Source organism: Protopterus annectens, chromosome 1.part1, assembly GCF_019279795.1.
Source record: "Protopterus annectens isolate FY-2018-M chromosome 1.part1, PAN1.0, whole genome shotgun sequence".
NCBI classification, from domain to species: Eukaryota; Metazoa; Chordata; order Ceratodontiformes; family Protopteridae; genus Protopterus; species Protopterus annectens.
Genome location: NC_056726.1, coordinates 1,131,297,103 through 1,131,317,034, shown reverse-complemented (window position 1 = coordinate 1,131,317,034; position 19,932 = coordinate 1,131,297,103). Strand labels below are relative to the sequence as shown.

The window sequence follows — 19,932 nt, the reverse complement described above, 5'->3', positions numbered from 1 at the left end:
TTCCTGTAAATTCCAGATGATAAACTGCTTCTTTCATTGTCAACCTTTAATTTAACATCCAAATAAGATAGTTCCACATAACTAAATTACTGTGTAAATTTAAGAAACTCTGCAGTGTTGTTAATGTATTGTACAAATGCTTTCAAATTTTTAAGACTTCCTTCCCATATTATAGAAATATCGTCCAAAAAGTGAGTATATTGTTGAATAAACTTATTATATCTGCTGGTAAAAACATATTTCTGTTCCCAAAAAGACATTACATAATTAGCATATATGGGGGCGCAAGCAGCCCTCATTGCTACTCCAGTAACCTGCTTGTAAAAATGGCCTTCAAAAAAATGAAATTATTTTTTAAAACAATTTCCATAAGTGTCATTAATACATTTATGTGATCCTGTTCATAGATGCCAGTTTTTACTAATTGACTTTCCAGCCACTCCAATCCTGTTTCATTAGGAATGACTGAAAATAAATTACAAACATCTATGGTAAGAAGAATGGTGTGTTTTTTAATGTTAACTCCATTTAACTTATATAAAAAAATGCCAAGAATCTTTTATTATATATTCAAATTGTTTGAGCCCTCTTTGCAAGTGATGGTGAAGGTATTTGCTAATAAAACATGTTTTTCTTCTTTTGCCATCAACAATGGGTCTAAATTTAATATTGTTTAAACCTTTATGTAATTTAGGTATACCAAATATTTTACTAATCATGGGTTAATCATTTTTCAAAAATTATAATCTATTGCATTTATTTGCCCTTGAAATAATAAATCGTCTATCAATAAATCTATTTTTGAATAAGCCACATGAATTTAATTTATAGTACTTTCTTCATAGGTGTCTTCTGCCAGCATATTAAACATGTAATCTATATAATCATTCTTATCCATAATTACCATACCATTGCCTTTATCTGGCTTCATAAACCGTATTTCCCTGTCATTTATAAGTTTCTCTAATAGCTTTTCTTCCTCTTTAGTTAAATTACTAATACCATCATTGTAATTAAAACTTTTTTCCTTTTTGTTTTTCTTCCTCATATGTTCCCTTATGTCTAACTCACATGCTCTCTCAAATAACACTACTAAACTGTTAACAGGAGGATTAAATTTACTTGGTTTTCTCAAGGCACTCACATTTTGACCACCATCTTCAGAAAACCACATTTTAATGTTTATTTTACGTGTTAACATTTTTAGATCTATTAGTGTTTCCGTTAACTTACCTCTCCTACCCGGAATAAATGTAAATTCCTTTGACAGTAATTCAGCATGCTCTACCCCAAAATTTTTGCTAGAATAATTATATACTTTGTAATCCCCGTACATATTGGGAATTATAACAGGGTCACTTAATGCTGAAGAGCAATTTGCTCCTTGTATAACATCTATGAGCTCAAAAATATTACCAAATTCAGCATCATCGCTAATATTAATAAAGTCACCAATGCTATTGTCCATGCTTGTCTCTTTACGCACCTGGTACAAATAATTAGGAACCAGCATTTCGACTCCATTTGAGTTAACATTTTCCATTTCACTAATGTCAGAAGGCAAAAGTTCGTAATGCTGAACAGTTTTGTTATTTGTTACACTCTGCATCTTAGTCACCTTTGGGCTTAATCCAAAAGAACCTGATGAATCCAAAACACTACAATCCGAACATTAAAAAGTGTCAGAAATTGCATAAACACTTACTTGTAGCAGCGGGTCAGTCAAATTTTCTATCTCCATCCTGTTTGGTGATTGTTGTGAAATTTTTGCTTGTAATTCCACTTCTTTGGCCGCGCTCCTTGTTGGACAAATAACTCGTCTTCCCTTCTCGAAGACTGCCCGTTCTGCCCACAATTGCACAGCCTCTCGGATCGCCTGGGCCCTCCTTCTAAAGGGTGTTCATCCTGTTGAAAATTGTAGTTATAGCCACTATGTTGTGTTGTCATTTCCTGCCCAGTTGGCTCCTCCTCATTGGCAGTTGCTCTTCAATTACCATGGTTACCCCTTCATAGTGGATACACCCTTTTGTTACAATATCCATCCGTGTCCCTTGAAATTTTATGCAATTTCCTCTGAAATATAGTGTTGCAACTACTATCAATACTGCTTAACATATTCCTATAATTGGTTTGATAATGCCCAAAATTTAAGTCACTTAAAATAATGTCATTCTCTTGTTCCAATTCACTCATTTGCCGGGCTATCACCTGGTCATTATGTTTAATCATGATTTTCATTAGTTCCATACCTGTCCGATCAAATAACTGGTGCACTTCTAACATTTCTCCATTTCCTTCTATACCATTTGGATAACTCCATAATCGCAAGCCTCGTGGCACCAGCCGTAATTCTATATTTCTGAGCAAATAACCATTTTCCATTTGGAGTTTTTTCATTCCATACAGCTTTTTTTCAAATTCCTTTAAATGTTCAGTTAAAGTCATGTTAGCTTTAACAGCCATATCTGTTTTACTATTAGAGTCTTGTTGAAAATTGAAATTATTGGTCTTCCATTGTCCTTTATCAAATTCCACCACAGTATTGGAATCGTTGCTACTCGCAGACCTACCCCCATTTTGCACTCGTATTCCAGCATTCACCTTGTTGAGACCAGATCCAGGGGTATTGGCATTAGGAGTGGGTTGAGTTAAAGGAATACCCAAACTGCCAAAAATGTTAGTACCTGCAGACTGCTGTTGATCTACTAGCGATTTTATCTGCGCTGTGTGCTCAGACAGCTGCTGGTTAATTTTAGTGAGTAGTTCCATAATGTCAGAGCTAGACTCAACATTTTCCATGTCAGAAATAAACAACAGACTTCTAAAGACAGGAAATTCAACCAGTAACCTCAGACACGAAGAATGGACCAACTCCGCCAAAGGGAACCACAGGAACCACAGATATCACAATGTGACAATATTCCACTTTATTGAACGACAAGTTTACCTAAGTTTCGTCTCTATTTTACAGACTTCTTCAGAACAAGTATTCCGATATGAACACAGTTCCTTATTTACCCACCCACTTCAGTTAAAACATTCAATTAATTGATTAATTAAATAAATAACTATGGAGATTCAATTAAATATTTAACACACATAAAATTAAAGTGTAGTAAACATAGACAGAATGCATATCACAGCAAGTTCACACTTACTAATATTACTTGATCTTTTATTAAATTGCAATTATATAGCCAAAATCAATTTTGTGACTTTCTTGTTATTATGGGGACTGGTCATAAATCAGCTATCCCCACACCCATCACAACAGTCAGAGGTTGTCTCAACACCTTCACGTGTTTCTTCTTCAATTAAATCCCAAATAGGTCTGAAAGAGATTCGGTGACCCCTACAGTGCATACTGTTTCAGCCTTGTCTGCTATGTTTGAAGAAGGTGCCATCCTACCTGAGAACTAGGCCCTTCCTCTCTCCATTTAAACAAACAGAAGTGTTTCCTAAGTGAGATGTACACTGCAAATCAACATACCAAATCAATGTGCTAGAGGAGAAGAGAAAATAAAAACGTAAAGGAATGCATTTTGTTTCATTCAGCCAGCAAATTCATTTCACAAGCAGTCACTTTTAGCCTGGCATAACCTCCGGCTTTACGACATATACTAAGTCTGAGTAGGCCATTTCTCAAAATATTTACTTTTCTTTGAAGTATGGTGATCTCAGAATTGCTATATATAAACATAGGGGGGACTTCTGGGCCTGCCACCCTGAAAAAACAAGTTTAAAGGAAGAGTGCTGTTTGAAATCTGCTTTTTCTGAAATTTTTTTTCAGTGTGATGGCACTCACTGTCATGAGTGCCAACATTTCACTAGATAGCCATTTGAATATCTTAAATTAAAACATTTTGTTAACAATGAGTACATTTCATCATTGAAGAAAGTCAATTAAATAACTACCTGTAATCCAGTTTCAAAAACAAAAAGTCAAACTTTGTCTTTTCTTTGGGTGCCTCCCCTAGAAGAAAAATAACTTTCATTGGTTATGAATTAACTAGAGTGATGAAAGTCTCTTCATTCAATCATTTATGAAATTGTCAGCAGGCAACTAAATGGCAACAAAACTTTTCAGCATTTCAACCAGTCTCTGTTGGTGTACCCCAAGGGTCAGTACTCGGCCCCTTCTATTTAATATTTTCATAAATAAACTTCCTACCACTATAACACTTGCCACACTCGTACAATATGCCAAAGATTTAGCCCTGTCTCTTCTGCCCCATCCATAACAATATTATACAAAATCACTTAAAAATCTTTCACTGACATTGAAATGTGGCTAAAAAATTATAACTTGTTGCTTAATGCCAAAAAATTATGCTATTTACGCCAAATAACACCGTAAGCAGGAACACACATTTCATATTATCTCTAGTAATAACACAAACATAGAAACCATAAGCCAAGCTAAACTACTCAGAGTCATAATAGATGGCAGCCTCAGATTTGATCATCACATACTTCATTCCATCAAGAAAACTGTCCAAAACCTCAACTCCCTCTATAAGGTCAAACAGTACCTGACAGATTAAGCAAGTATTACCTTAGCAGAAACATACTTCCTTCCTTGTCTGTTATTATCTTCCTCTATTCCTCTAAATATTAACACTATGTATAAAGCTAAACAACCCTCCTGCTACTACAAAACAGCTACATTTCCAACCAGCCTTATAAAACACACCACTGCTACTCATTAAAACAATTAGACTGGCTTGAACTCCCAAACCAGTTGACATACTCACAAGTAATCTTTGCCCACAACCTACGGTGCTCTCCAGACAACTGCTCAGCATTATAAATTACTCCTGTGTACTATTCACCCATGAGAGACCTTCACTCTAGCAATAAACTTTCACTATGTATCAGTAAGACATTCGACACTGCTGGGGGACTCTCTCTACTCTCATTATGTGTCAAAACTCTGGAATGAAACCCCCACACGATTTAAACAGGTAGAAAATGTAAACTAGTTTGAAAACTTTCATTAAACAACACCTATGGTGTGTTCTTCCTGCTTACCTGGCTAGCTTTACTCAGATTACTTTTTTCCAACACTTATAGCCACTTGGTTTCCCAGTCTTTTGGTACCTTATCGCTCCTCCTCATATGGCATTTATTTCCTAAACTCTTACTTTTTCTTCTTCTCACACACCCCACTACTGATTACAATTCCTCCACTGTTCATTTATCTTCCTGGTCCTTTCCATAACCTCTCCTTTCATACCTCTCTTATTACTTTTTAAGCTGCATTCTACGTGTGTGTCTGAAAATTATTACTAAACTCAAAAAACACCCAAGTTTGATCTTTTCCCTGCAGCGATCATGCTATAAATACATTAACTTTTATTGCAGGTTATGTCTCTTTTCAATAATTAGACAATGTATGTTATTTTCTCTCTTGATTTTGTGTTAAAGTGCTATGTTCATGTAAGAAATACTTAAAAATCATGTAAATAAGCTCATGCATGTATGTTTTTATTCTGCATTTACAAATGTACATCATGTGTAAATTAAATGTGGAGCTTTTCTCCCTGGGCCTCTGCTAAAAATGGGGTTTGCCCAGTCAGACATTTCCTGGTCAACAAAGGCAAATAAATACATAAATTCATAATTTAAACCAACTTCAAATAAAAATGAATGACTACTGCCATGGCTTATGTAGAAGATAACATCAGTCTGCATGCTGACATTTTTGACCTGTTATTCACAAATCTTTAACAAATAAAATGTGCTCCCTACTGAAATGTCACCACTCGAAATGCAGAGTACCAATATGCTAAAAAAAAGACTGAAAACCTGGAGAAGAATAAATATGAAAAATCCCTCTTCTCAATTAAAATTATTTTTGCAGGGAGTAAGCCCCTACACCCCACATTGTGGGAAGCAAGACCCCCACACCCCAAACTGATATTTACCAATTATGAGAAACTGCCATCTTGGGCTAAGTATATGTAAGTCTATTCTTTCAGCCATTCAGTCTCTGCATATAAGCCTTGAGATGAATTGGCATAAAGGTTAAATTGTTTACCTCGCAGTCGTATGGTACAGTGTTTGATTGTCGTAGTGGGAAGCATAGCTAGGCCTTAAACAGACCCCTGAGGATATAATTACCTATAAGTCTATAGCTTCGTTTGCTTAAAGGGCAATCTCCAATCCTGCCTTAATGGAAATGCTGCACATCTGCAAATTAAATGGCTCGAGTCACTTGTTCTAGGGATCTCAACCTAGCTTGTGACATTAACAGATCACACTGGAGAGACAGATATCTATTATCATGGAACTTATAAACAAAGACATTGGTAACCTTAAAACACTGGACCCCACCCAGTTTGGGTTCATAGAGGTCTGATCTTGTCTCCTGAACCTGATTGACTTCTTCGAATCAGTCTCCAGAGCTGTGGATGAGGGTAAGGCAGTCCACATAGCCTATCTGGACCTTGCCAAGGCCTTTGACACAATCCCCCACTCTGGAATCATAGATAAACTTACTAAGCTGGGCATTAATCCCTACGTCACTTGATGGGTTGCCAACTGGCTTACTGACAGAACCCACACTGTAAAAGTAGCTGACTCCTAATCCAGCTCCAGACAAGTGACAAGTGGAGTACCTCAGGGTTCAGTCCTGGGACCTCTCTTGTTTGGCATCTACTTCTCTGAAGTGCAGGCCAACACTAAGGGACTCTGGCTAACAAAGTTTGCAGATGACTGCAAACTGGGAGCCATTATTGAATCCCCAAATGATGTTGATACTCTACAAAAGGGCCTTACAGAAACAAATGCTTGGTGCCAGAGCCATGGGCTCAAGCTCAATGCCAAGAATGTATAGTTATCCCCTTTGGGAAAAAACATTTACCCATGAATTACGACATAGGTGGCAGTACACTAAACATTGAAAGTGTGATAAGAGACTTAGGGACACAGGTGGACAGTGGTCTCACCTTCAATAACCATATTGCCACAACAGTCAGAAAATCCTTCTGTGTGGCACACCTCATCACTAACAGCTTTTCATCCAGAAAAAAGGAGGTCATTGTCCCACTGTACTCATCCCTCATTAGACCCATTATAGAATACAATGCCCCATTTGTTATGTACTTCTCAAGACATCTGCAACAACTGGAAAGGCCACAGAAATACCTCACTAAAGGAATCATAGGCCTAAAGCAGATGTCCTATGCTGACCGCCTTAAAAAACTCCACCTATACTCTGTCACATATCATCTACTCCGAGGCGATCTCTGCTTAACATACAAGGCCATGTCAAACCCAGAGCTGTTGGATATGCTACACTTAAATAAATCCCAATCCCTCAGAGCCACATGCTCCAGGGATCTAAACCTTGTCATCACAATAAACAAAACATTCTGGAGGTATAGGTTCCTGACCCAGAGACGCCCCAGACTCTGGAATAGACTGACCATAGATGTCAAGCAGAGCACCTCTTTGGCCCTCTTCAAAAGGAACCTTCATGACTGGATGAGAGAAAGGAAATTCACCTCAGGGATCATGTCAGTTGCCCTGCTAGACAGGGGTCCAGGGAAGTAAATAGTGTGAGAAGAAATATCCAGGGAATTGTTATGGGTAGGCTTGTATAGGCCCTAGGGCCGATAGCCTAGTACCAACCTATGAACCTATGTCAGAGGGTCATGGGTTAATTCTAGGCTAGCTGCCAATGCAGTCCATGTTAACCATAACCAATTTCCTTTTCAAAGGTGATAATCAAACTCTGTACTTTTGGTCTGGGAGATAAACACCGTAATCATTATGCCAACCTCGAATCCCCATGCCAACCCCCAAACCTGTTGCAGTCAACACGTATTTCATCTCTAAGATTATTTTCATACTCTTTAATCTCAGAAGACTTTGTTTGCAATGATCAACTTCTATAAAACTTTTCATCATTTCTATGTATACATCTCAAACTGGTTTGCACCTAACAATCTCATAAGTCATTATCTTCACCCATCAGCTATTAGGCAGGGAGCTTACTGTTCAAAAGAAGTAAACTGAAAATCCAGCAATAAGTCAGTAAACAGATCTCCCTTGTCTAATAAAAACATAACAACTTTATTTATCCTTTCTAAAAAATACAATGCTGTTCCATTCCCGTCATGCATATTTTAATTCCCTTATTGTTAATGACTAAATGTTCATAACAAACATTTTTATTAACATGTTTAATTAATACTATCCCTTTGTTTTGTAATAACTATCAATAGATGAAATGAGAATAAGTAACATATAAAAGGTATTGGTTACTATCAAAAAAACGAAACACACTTGTTCAAGTAATCACTTACTCGAATAAAACATTGAAAAATACAAACATTGCTCAAAACAACATAAGCAGTAATGTCAATAATTTGAAATTCAACATTATCAACATTACCCAACTTACATGGACTTCCGGTGATTTCCTACTAATTTTTTGCAGGGGGCAAGCTCCCCACCCAACCCCCTACTAATTATTTATACAAACTCCAAGATCGCACTACAGTGAGGAAAAGAGTAAATTTCCCAATCCTTACTCTAGTGCAATCTCCAGTAAGAACTCACAACAGTGAATGTACACTAGCAAACACAGTTGTAGATTCGAACGTGTACAGATTGATGTTACAGAAACTTGGAACCATAACTTTCGACCTTCCCAAGTTTCGTTTAACTGTCATAAGACATTTTGATAGTAAACCAAGGTATCACTGTTTACTGGGTAATGTTCAATATATATGCTTTCTATTTCTAACTTTTTTCTTTTTATATTTTTGTAGGTATTTGTATAAAATGTCAAGAATATTACTGGCCAAATTCAGAGAAAGATTTCTGCATTGAAAAGTATGTTGAGTTCCTCTCCTATGCAGATCCCTTGGGTACCGCACTAGCTGTGATTGCTGTTGTCTTCTCACTCATGCCTGTGGGGGTTCTGTGCATCTTTATCAAACATCATGATACACCAGTTGTCAAAGCAAATAACCGGGAAGTCAGTTACTTTCTCCTTATAACCCTTACGCTATGTTTATTAACTGCTCTATTGTTTATTGGCCTACCAAGGAATGAAATTTGTCTTTTCCGACAACCAGCTTTTGGCATATTCTTCTCCATTTGTGTCTCTGCAGTACTGGCCAAGACAATCACTGTAGTCATTGCTTTTAAGGCAACAAAACCAGGAAGTCAGATGAAGAACTGGGTTGGTTTAAAGACACCACTTTTTGTAATATTTTGTTGTTTTCTGTTTCAATTTAGTTTATGCATTGTGTGGGTATCAGTTTCTCCACCCTTCTCAGAGATTAACAAAAAGCAACCAGAGAAAATAGTGATTCAGTGTAATGAAGGTTCAGTATTGATGTTTTATTGCATGCTGGGATATTTAGGAATATTAGCAACTATAAGCCTCATAATAGCTTTTCTTGCTAGAAACCTGCCAAATAGCTTCAATGAGGCTAAATTTATCACATTTAGCATGATTGTATTTGTAAGTGTTTGGCTGGCATTTGTTCCAGCTTACATCAGTACAAAGGGGAAGTATATGGTTGCTGTTGAGATTTTTGCAATTCTGTCATCTAGCACTGGATTGCTACTCTGTATTTTTTCATCAAAATGCTATATTATTGTTATGAGACCAGAAAGGAATATTAGAGGATTCGTTTTGAGGCAGTAAACATTGTAAATAAAATATAATGTAAAAAAGCCAGCATACAGATAATAAACATATGGGCAAAATTAAACTGAAATGCAGGTAAAAAAGTTTATGGGAAATTGTTAATGGAGTTCTGACTATGCTGCAAAAAGCAAGTTCCAGTATGTTCAAAGATGCCACATTATACAAGTGTAGCTTTGGAGGAAAGTGACACTTGCGACATACATCATAGAAAAAATGTAGGCTGATTTAGTTTACTACACATTTTCTGCCATATTCACACAAGCATAACTTATAATACATTATGGATATTGTTATGCTGTAATGACCTTTGATAAATATTTTACTGAAATGAACTTGAGCTAAAACTGAGCTAAGAATAAACGTTGGGGCCCTATAAAACTATAACCCCAATCCTTTGATTAATCTTTGATTATGTTGCCTTTTCACATTCAAGCCTGATTTTATTTTTGAACATGCACACCATGAAAAAGTGTATCACTTGAAAAAGTACTATACATAGTGTGAAAGTAGTTGTGTATTTTGCTCATTGACTTGTCTATATGCAGTAAATAAAAAATGGTATTTTACAGCAATAAAAATTAAAATTTATTTTTGGTGTGTTTTTTACCTGCACAGCCATGATTACAGGAACTTTGCATTCTTCTGGTATAGAGATGGGCCATTTAGGGGGTGAGAGAGGGGTAAAGTTAGCACTGAACCTATCTGCCAGGATGTTGGCAACATCAGTTGGTTCAGTATATTTAGTGCCATTGTGCTGTAACTCAGAGCAGATCTGTGTGTTGCCATTGAGATTCTTGACATAGCTTTACAATGCGTTGTGGTTGTTTTTAGAATCAGTGGCGATTTTGTTTTCATAACTAGCTTTGGAGAATTTTATGAGGGATCTCAGCTTCTTAATGAGGCTGACCAGGGAGTTCCTCCAATCATGGGATTTTACTCTTTTTTGCAACAGTTTCTTTCTTCTGTTGTAGAGTTTGTTTATGGTAGGGGACCACCAGATTGGCTTCCTTTTTTCAGAGGATGGCATCTTGGTTCTGTTAGGAATTGCATGATCCATGCACTCATGTAAGTGCTTATAAAGTGCATTTGTATAGGATCCAGCAGTCATACCTCTATTGTCCGTCAGCATGGGTGTCGTTAAGTTTGCCACGTCTGTCTTAAAGAACCATAATGTTGGCTTTGGAGAATTTCTTTACAGTGGTTTCCCTAATGAGAGGTGGGGTTGGGATGTGGATGTGTAGGTGATTAGCTTGTGGTCGGATCTGACCAACGAGGAATTGACCTCTTGTGTGGAACACCAATTGCCCATACTGGTAATGATCAGGTCTATTGATGCCCCTGGTGGGGGTGTGGATAAGTTGATCCAAGGCATTGGAATTTATGAATTCCAGAAAACGTTGAGCACAAGAGGTGGTACATCAATAGTTTTCCCAGTTAATGGTGGGGTAGTTGAAATCATCCATTATTAGGGTGCTAGGTTGTACCCTAATATTTTCCAGTCTATCAAGAAATGAGGAGTGGGAATCTTGGGGCACGGTGGGGGATCTGTAGCAAGCTACAATTTGGATAGCGGTCTTGCCCAGAGTTAGTTGCACTTGGATAATCTCAGATGGATTATGCTGAGCAACTAGCCTGGAGGTATGGATATCCTTAATGAATATGGACTTGCCTCCACTTTTAGTGTTTTGGTCCAGGTTAGGTGGCCAAAAGGTGTGGTATGAATTATAGCCTGGTAATGCAGGGGTGCTCTCTGGAGCCTTGAACCAGGTCTCTGTCACTGCACAGATGACGATGTTCTTTATTTTTAGGAGTGCCTCGAGTGAATGCATTTTGAGGTTTAGACTTCTAGCACTGAGTAGCATTACCTTCAGATTTTGTTTGCTTGTACCTGTTACAGTGGTGAATTTGTAATGTAAATAAAGGCAGGATAAATGTGTTGGTGAACTGGATTGCAAAGAATATTAGGACAGTAAAATAGCAAGACAATTAATTTTTTGGGACTCTGAATAGTGGCTGAGATTTAGACTTGGATTATGAGTAGGGGAAGAAGGTATATATGTCATTCAGCTGGAACGGTTATATAAAATGTGTGTGTGTAGTGGTTGCTGAGAAAGAGGTGCACCTTGATAAGAATAAAAGTAACAATAAGTGCTAGCTGGGAATGGGGGTTAGGGTGGGAAGTGAAATGAAGTCAGGCACAGTGCTCTGAAACAGAATGGAGATAGCCCCCCTCCTTCTTCCAAAAGCAGTCAGAAAGAAGACAAACATGGCTAAATGAAATAAGTAACCAATACATGGTTTCCATTTCTTCATCATTTCATAGTGGTGGATTATTACTGTCCTACTTTAAAGTAAAGACACAGCAGTAAGATAGCCTTTCAGAATTAGCAAACTATACTCAGAGGGGTATAATGTGTTGCTACACACCTTATAAGTTTGCCTTGCAATAGTAATCTCGACCTTAATGCTGGTCTGCATACTATAAAGCCTAAAAATTACCCCTTGAAAGCTATTGCTTATAGGTCACAATTCTATAAGTTGATGTTTATAGAATTAAGGTAGGCTTAGATAAGAGGCAAATTAAAGGCATAATTATATAACACGCAATGTGGATTTACAATTTACTTATTTTATTTATTTATTTATTTGCAGTTGGTTTACCTGGATAGTCCATTGGGCCAAAAAGAGCCCGTTTTCAATGGAGTCCTGGGGAGAAAAACTCCAAAAAACAATTAGTAAGGTTACAATAAGGTATTTAGTATCAATTATACAATTTCTATGAACTTGGAATTACAGTAGACTAGTGTACAAGCATATACAAATATTACAATCTTGTGATTGATGAAAACAATTTACAATATAGAAGCTGAGAGGCTTGTAATAGTTAGGGTAGGTTACACTGGAGATATGTTTCATACATTCAGGATGAGTACAATCAAGAGAATGGTATTTGAGATGACATGGAACTTTACAATATAGTAACAGATAATTTATTCCATATAGTAACAGAGAATCTTTTCCATCAGAAGGTATATTTACACTTAGGTACATTTACATGCTCAGAAGAAGTTAATACAAGCAGGAGCGAGATCTATGAGTTTAGGAGAGTAAGTAGAAATTCCATTATGCAAAGGGGAGAAGATGTGGAAATTCTCAGTAAGATGGGATTATGTTGGGTGGGAGCAGGAGCATTCCCACTGGGAAATTAGGTGTGAGTGAAGGGATTTTTTGAAAGAGAAGTGGTTTGTAATGGTACGAATGGATGGGGGTAAGGAGTTCCAGAGACAAGCAAGACTATAGGATAAAATATTTTTTCCAGGGGGACGAATTGGTTTATAAAGTTCAATTAAGTTTTGGTTGTTAGATCTCAGAATTCTATCAGGGAAGTGCATTTTGAAGGTGGAGGAGAGGGATGGGCAGAGGGAGGGATTGAAAATTAATTTGTGGGCTAGAGTTAGTTGGATGTAGGTGAGGTGATTGGGTAGTACTAACCATTTTAGTTTGTGGAGAGATGAACAGTGGTGTGAGGAGGACTTATGGGAGATAGCAAACTTGGCAATTTTGTTATAGCAAGAAGAGAGTTGAGTTTTGAGAGAAGATTGTAGGTTAGTTAGAAGTGGGGCTCCATAGAGGAGGGATGGGATGAGAAATGTGGTAGATAGGGTGAGTAAGATAACGATTCTGTCTGTAGAGCATGTCGAGTTTTTGGTGGGTTTTTGTTATATTTAGTTGAAGATGGGAAATGAATTTAAGCTGACTATCAATTTGGACCCCAAGTAATTTGGCCTCGGATACCAGTTCTAGGGGTGTATTATTATGACTAGTAATAGTGAAGTTACTTGGATTGAAAATGGTAGCTTTAGAGGGGGTGAATACCATTACTTTGGTTTTGGAGGCATTGAGTACAAGGTGATTTGTTTTCATCCATTGTTCGGTGGTTAAGAATGCATCTTGAGTAAGCTTTAGCAGTGAGGGGATGGAGGTAGCAGAGCAGATTATAGTTGAGTCATCTGCGTATTGGATAATTTTAGTTGAAGGGATAGAGTTGTGGAAATCATTTATGAATATATTGAAAAGCAGGAGACCCAATATAGATCCTTGGGGAACACCGGTTGGGGTGTTGATGAAAGGTGAGGTGGCTTTTTTCCATCGCACTGCCTGATATCTATTAGATAAGTAACTAGTAAACCAATTCAGAGAAGAGGGTGACAAGTTAAGCTTAGAGAGTTTGGTTAGTAATAAATTGTGGGAGATAGTATCAAAGGCTTTAGAGAGGTCTAGTAGGAGCGTAGAGACAATAAGTCCTGTGTCCCAGGCTTTGTTCACAGTTTCCATGAAGGAGAGTAGGGCGGTCATAGTACTGTGTCTTGGTCTGAAACTATGTTGTATAGGAGTTAGTAGGTTATTGTCTAAGAGGTATGGTAGGAGTTGAAGGTGAATACACTTTTCTAAAATTTTAGAGATAGGAGATAGAATAGCGATGGGACGGAAATTGGTAATATTGTTATTGCTGTCTCCTTTGTGCAGTGGGACTACAAAAGCCTTTTTCCAGATTTGGGGTACTAAGCTTTCTTGAATGGAGCAGTTGATTAAAAAGCTGATGGGATAGGCAATGGCTTCAGCAACTATACTGAGGTAGTAGGAAGGGATGTTATCAGGGGCATTAGAGCATGGTTTTAGTTTCTGCAGTAGTTTTTTTATGGTGGATGTAGGTATAGGTTTTAGTGAGAATGGTGATTGGAGGGGGGGTGAATGTGAGAATGTTGATGAATGAGTGTAGATAGGGGGATGAGCAGAGATGAGGGGTGTAAAATTGAGAGGGAAGGATTAGGATGTAGTGGGGGGTGTGGTGGGGTTTGAAGATGAAAAGGATGAGGTTAGTTTGGAGATAGAATCAATGAAGAAGGTATTGAATTGAGTGGCCAAGTCTATGTCAGGAGTGTTATGGTCTGGGCTTGGGTTATCTGGTTTGTTGGGATTAAGGAGGGTAGAAATGCATTTCCAAAATTTTTGAGGGTTTGTTTTGTTGTTGTTTTGGATTATGGAGAAGTAATTTTGTCTATCAGAGATGATACGTTTTTTACTTTGTTTCTAAGTGTTTTGTATTCGTTGAGGGCTAGGGGAGTCCTTTGTTTCTGATATGATGACCATGCCTTATCTCTAAGGAGCATAGTGACTAGTGTGTTTTTTGTTAGCCAAGGGGCAGTTTTGTTTTTTATTCTTTTTGTTTTTATGGGGGCTTGTTGCTCTAAGAGGTTTAGAAAAACTGAGTTGAAGTGGGTGACAGCTTGTTCCAGAGGTAGAGTGTTTAGGGTGTACCAGTTGATTGCTTTTAGAGAGTTGGAGAAGGAAGTGGAGTTAAAGTTTTTTTGGCAGCGAGTAGTAATAAAATTATGAGTAAGATGTAGGGGTGAAGTTAGTCGGTGGGTGAATGTGGGCAAGTGGTCACTAAGGGAATCAGGCAGGGTGCCACTATTTGAGAAGTAATGAAGGTGGGAGACTAATATCCAGTCTAGGGTACTATCACTGGTGTGGTTTTTTGAGGGCCGAGTAATGGAGTTGATCAGTTGAGAAAAGTTGTATAGATTAATGTTGAGTGTATTGGTGGGAGACTGTATAGCAGACCAATTAATATTCATGTCACCCATAAGTATAGTTTAATTGTTAATGTTATTGGAAAGCCAGGAGAGAATATACTCTAGTGTAGAAATATTGTTGCCGGGTGGGATGTAGAGGGAGTCTATTCATATATGTGTTTATGTTTATTTACTTGAAGTAGTGCCAGGAGTAGTTCTGCATTATTGAATTGGGGAGTTGGTTTGTTATAAGGGATAACTGTTAAGGAGGATAGGTATAGAAGGGCTACTCCACCTCCTTTTTTGTTTGTTCTGTCTTTTCTGATTATTGAGTAGTTGGGTGGAATTATTTCGGAATCTTTTATATGAGGTTTTAACCAAGTTTCAGAGATGGACAAAAAGTTTGGTTTGTTATATGCAAGCCAGGCATGCAGATTAGGGATTTTGTGAACAATACTTTGGGCATTTAAGGAGGTGAGGAGTAAGGATTTATTTGTTTGCAGGGGTGAAGTTGGGCCTGGGTTAGCGTGTATGTCTCCTGATAATAGAATATAAGTAGGATATAGCAATAGGTTGTGGAGGTAGGTTGTCTGCTTAGAGACAGGGTTGAGTTTAGCTAGATTTAAGGTAGTTGTAGTAGGGTTAGGATAGTTGTGAGGAGTAATAAGTTTATAAGAGAAGTAAAGATGGTGTTTTATAGGGTATAGGCATGGAGAGATTGGGAAGTATGGATGAGAGATAGGTAGGTTAAGATGGTTAGTAGTATGAAAGGATGGTGTGTGATTATAGTTAGTTGGCAGGGTCAGGTAGTAGATATAGGATATGGTGAGGAAAAGTACTAGATGTGTACTGAAGCATATGACTTTTGAGAGCATAGTGAGATAGGATAGTGAGTGAAGGTGTGTACTGGAAGCATAATTTACAGGGTATGTGTGTTATGAATGTTTGGGAGATAACTGAGAGGGGAGGTATGTAAGAGTATAGCTGAGAAGATAGGAGGAGCAAGAAGTGGGTGTGGAAGGGAGGGGCTTGCTATTTGGTTGGGGTGGGGTAATGGGTGTGGCTAGAGGGTACAAATGTAGAGGTGCTGGGGGCGGGTGGAATTTAGGGGCAGGGAGGGGAGCGGAGTGAGCCCGCAGGGCGAACGGAGCGGGTAGATCCAAGGGAAGGCTAAGGGTGAACAAGAACCAATCTGTGGAGCACTAGTAGTTGAAGGTAAGTTCAGGGCACAGGAGTAGGGGGATGGGGTGGGCTTAGAGGTGAGTTAGAGGAGTAGGATAAAGTTTATTATATATCTAGACTGATATCCAGAGAAATAAGGAGGAAGAGTTAGTGAAAATAAAGAAGCAAAGAAACAGGAATTATGAGGAGAGGGAGCCACCTAGTGGACAAAAGCTGCAGTACACCTGTGGCTCACAAGAACGGATCCCTAGTGTGGGAGGATGGGGGGGGTCTTTTGTAGACCGGAGGGCTAGAAGAGGGGACAAGTAAGTGGGGAACCAAGATGAGAAGGATTAGGCTGCTGGCTGTCTTGGGAGGTGAGCGTTCTAAACCACCTAGCAGGGCCTTCTGGCAGAATACAATCTAGTATGTAGGATTAGTATTGGTTACACATACTTTCTTATGTCCTTTGATAAGTAGTCTTCAGGGGGAGGCTAGGTCCTATTCCCGTAGTGGAGAGGCTTGGTCCTATTCCCTTAATGGGGAATAGTAGAATTGATATAGGTATGGGTTTCCAGCAGGGAGCAGTTGCAACAGGGTGGTGCAGGACAGTCAAGCTGGGGAGATAAGTTGAGAGAGAAAATAAATGTGATTATGGTGCACAGTGAAAAGTATATTAGTAATGTATAGCAGTAATAGAAGATAACATATATACAGTTCTTATAACAGCTATTCATATCAACAGGACAGTACAGTGATAAATTCTCTAGCTGCATTCAGTTTGAGTGCACTATAAGTAAGTTCATTGATAGAAAAACTTGTTATACATGTAAATATAGAAAACACTTGATGTACCACATTGAATAAGCTATTTGTAGGTTCAGGACTAGCTAGCATTCAATTAAAATAACACAGAGTAAATGCAGTGTCCACCACATAACCAATACTTCGACTAGGCTGTTACAAAAGTCAAAATAATTAACTCGCTTAAAGCTCTAAATCAGCATCAAATAAAGGGTGCGTAGTAGTGTTTCACTTGTCGGTGAAATGCCAATAGAAACGCCTTTGCATGTGTCCAGACGCCAGTGCAGCAATGTGGACGAGAGCGTTACATGTTAATGCGATTTTAAGAAGCTTGCTACTAATCTACAGAGCCGTTTTACACAATACTAACACCGATACACCTTTTATAGCAAATAAGATTAAATTTAGACTGAGTACTGGCTAGACACAATAGTAAACAATGTGGACGACAGCGTAACTATGTTCTGTTTTTTTTTTTCATTAAAATACTTTTAGCAGGCTTGCCGCTTATCATAGACTCGTTCTACACAATAAACGCCACAATAGCCAATAATCCACAGACTCGTTCTGTGCAAGATACTGTAAATACTTAAGATAATTTAGAATGAGTTACAGCTGAAAACAAAAGTAAAACAATGTGGACGATAGCGTTACTTTTCTGAGGTAGTATTAGCAGGCTTGCTGCTAATCCACAGACACGTTCTATACAATAAGCACCGATACACTTTTTATAAACAGTAAAATTGAATTTAGACCGAAGTCTTGCTAATAGAGCAATAATAACACAACTTACTGTCGGAGGAGACGCTACGGCCAGGACGCACAGCAGCCAGGGGCAGAGCCTAAATTAAAGATGGCGCCCTTAGGACCGGATGGATTTTAGAGGATATGCAGGACAGGGGGAGGAGTGGAAGGAGTGGAATGGGAAGCAATGAATCAGGGGGAGGAGAGAAATGAGTAGAATGGGAGGCAATGTATGAGGGGGAGGAGAAAATGAGAAGCAATGTAAAAGTAGAGATCCGAGGGAAGGCTAAGGGTGAACAAGAACCAATCTGTGGAGCACTAGTAGTTGAAGGTAAGTTCAGGGCACAGGAGTAGGGGGATGGGGTGGGCTTAGAGGTGAGTTAGAGGAGTAGGATAAAGTTTATTATATATCTAGACTGATATCCAGAGAAATAAGGAGGAAGAGTTAGTGAAAATTAAGAAGCAAAGAAACAGGAATTATGAGGAGAGGGACCCACCTAGTGGACAAAAGCTGCAGGACACCTGTGGCTCACAAGAACGGATCCCTAGTGTGGGAGAATGGGGGGGCGGTCTTTTGTAGACCGGAGGGCTAGAAGAGGGGCCAAATATGTGGGGAACCAAGATGAGAAGGATTAGGCTGCTGGCTGTCCTGGGAGGTGAGCATTCTAAACCACCTAGCAGGGCCTTCTGGCAGAATACAATCTAGTATGTAGGATTAGTATCGGTTACACATACTTTCTTAAGTCCTTTGATAAGTAGTCTTCAGGGGGAGGCTAGGTCCTATTCCCGTAGTGGAGAGGCTTGGTCCTATTCCCTTAATGGGGAGTAGTAGAACTGATATAGGTATGGGTTTCCGGCAGGGAGCAGTTGCAACAGGGTGGTGCAGGACAGTCAAGCTGGGGAGATAAGTTGAGAGAGAAAATAAATGTGATTATGGCGCACAGTGAAAAGTATATTAGTAATGTATAGCAGTAATAGAAGATAACATATATACAGTTCTTATAGCAGCTATTCAAATCAACAGGACAGTACAGTGATAAATTCTCTAGCTGCATTCAGTTTGAGTGCACTATAAGTAAGTTCATTGATAGAAAAACTTGTTATACATGTAAATATAGAAAACATTTGATGTACTTAAAGCTCTAAATCAGCATCAAATAAAGGGTGCGTAGTAGTGTTTCACTTGTCGGTGAAACGCCAATAGAAACGTCTTTGCATGTGTCCAGACGCCAGTGCAGCAATGTGGACGAGAGCGTTACACGTTAATGCGATTTTAAGAAGCTTGCTACTAATCTACAGAGCTGTTTTTCACAATACTAACACCGATACACCTTTTATAGCAAATAAGATTAAATTTAGACTGAGTACTGGCTAGACACAATAGTAAACAATGTGGACGACAGCGTAACTATGTTCTGTTTTTTTTTTCATTAAAATACTTTCAGCAGGCTTGCCGCTTATCATAGACTCGTTCTACACAATAAACACCACAATAGCCAATAATCCACAGACTCGTTCTATGCAAGATACTGTAAATACTTAAGATAATTTAGACTGAGTTACAGCTGAAAACAAAAGTAAAACAATGTGGACGATAGCGTTACTTTTCTGAGGTAGTATTAGCAGGCTTGCTGCTAATCCACAGACACGTTCTATACAATAAGCACCAATACACTCTTTATAAACAGTAAAATTGAATTTAGACTGAAGTCTTGCTAATAGAGCAATAATAACACAACTTACTGTCGGAGGAGACGCTACGGCCAGGACGCACAGCAGCCAGGGGCAGAGCCTAAATTAAAGATGGCGCCCTTAGGACCGGATGGATTTTATAGGATATGCAGGACAGGGGGAGGAGTGGAAGGAGTGGAATGGGAAGCAATGAATCAGGGGGAGGAGAGAAATGAGAAGAATGGGAGGCAATGTATGAGGGGGAGGAGAAAATGAGAAGCAATGTAAAAGTAGAGATCCGAGGGA

General features: G+C 38.5%; 1 protein-coding gene across 1 annotated transcript in view; it reads left to right on the top strand.

Annotated features, from left to right (window-relative positions):
• The window catches only part of LOC122815703 (vomeronasal type-2 receptor 26-like), a 241,340-nt gene extending 231,673 nt beyond the window's left edge, over positions 1-9,667 (top strand). The window contains exon 5 of the mRNA XM_044088434.1: positions 8,781-9,667. Coding sequence (XP_043944369.1) covers positions 8,781-9,667 — 887 coding nt within the window. The remainder of the gene's footprint in view (positions 1-8,780) is intronic.
• The last annotated feature ends 10,265 nt before the right edge of the window (positions 9,668-19,932 follow it).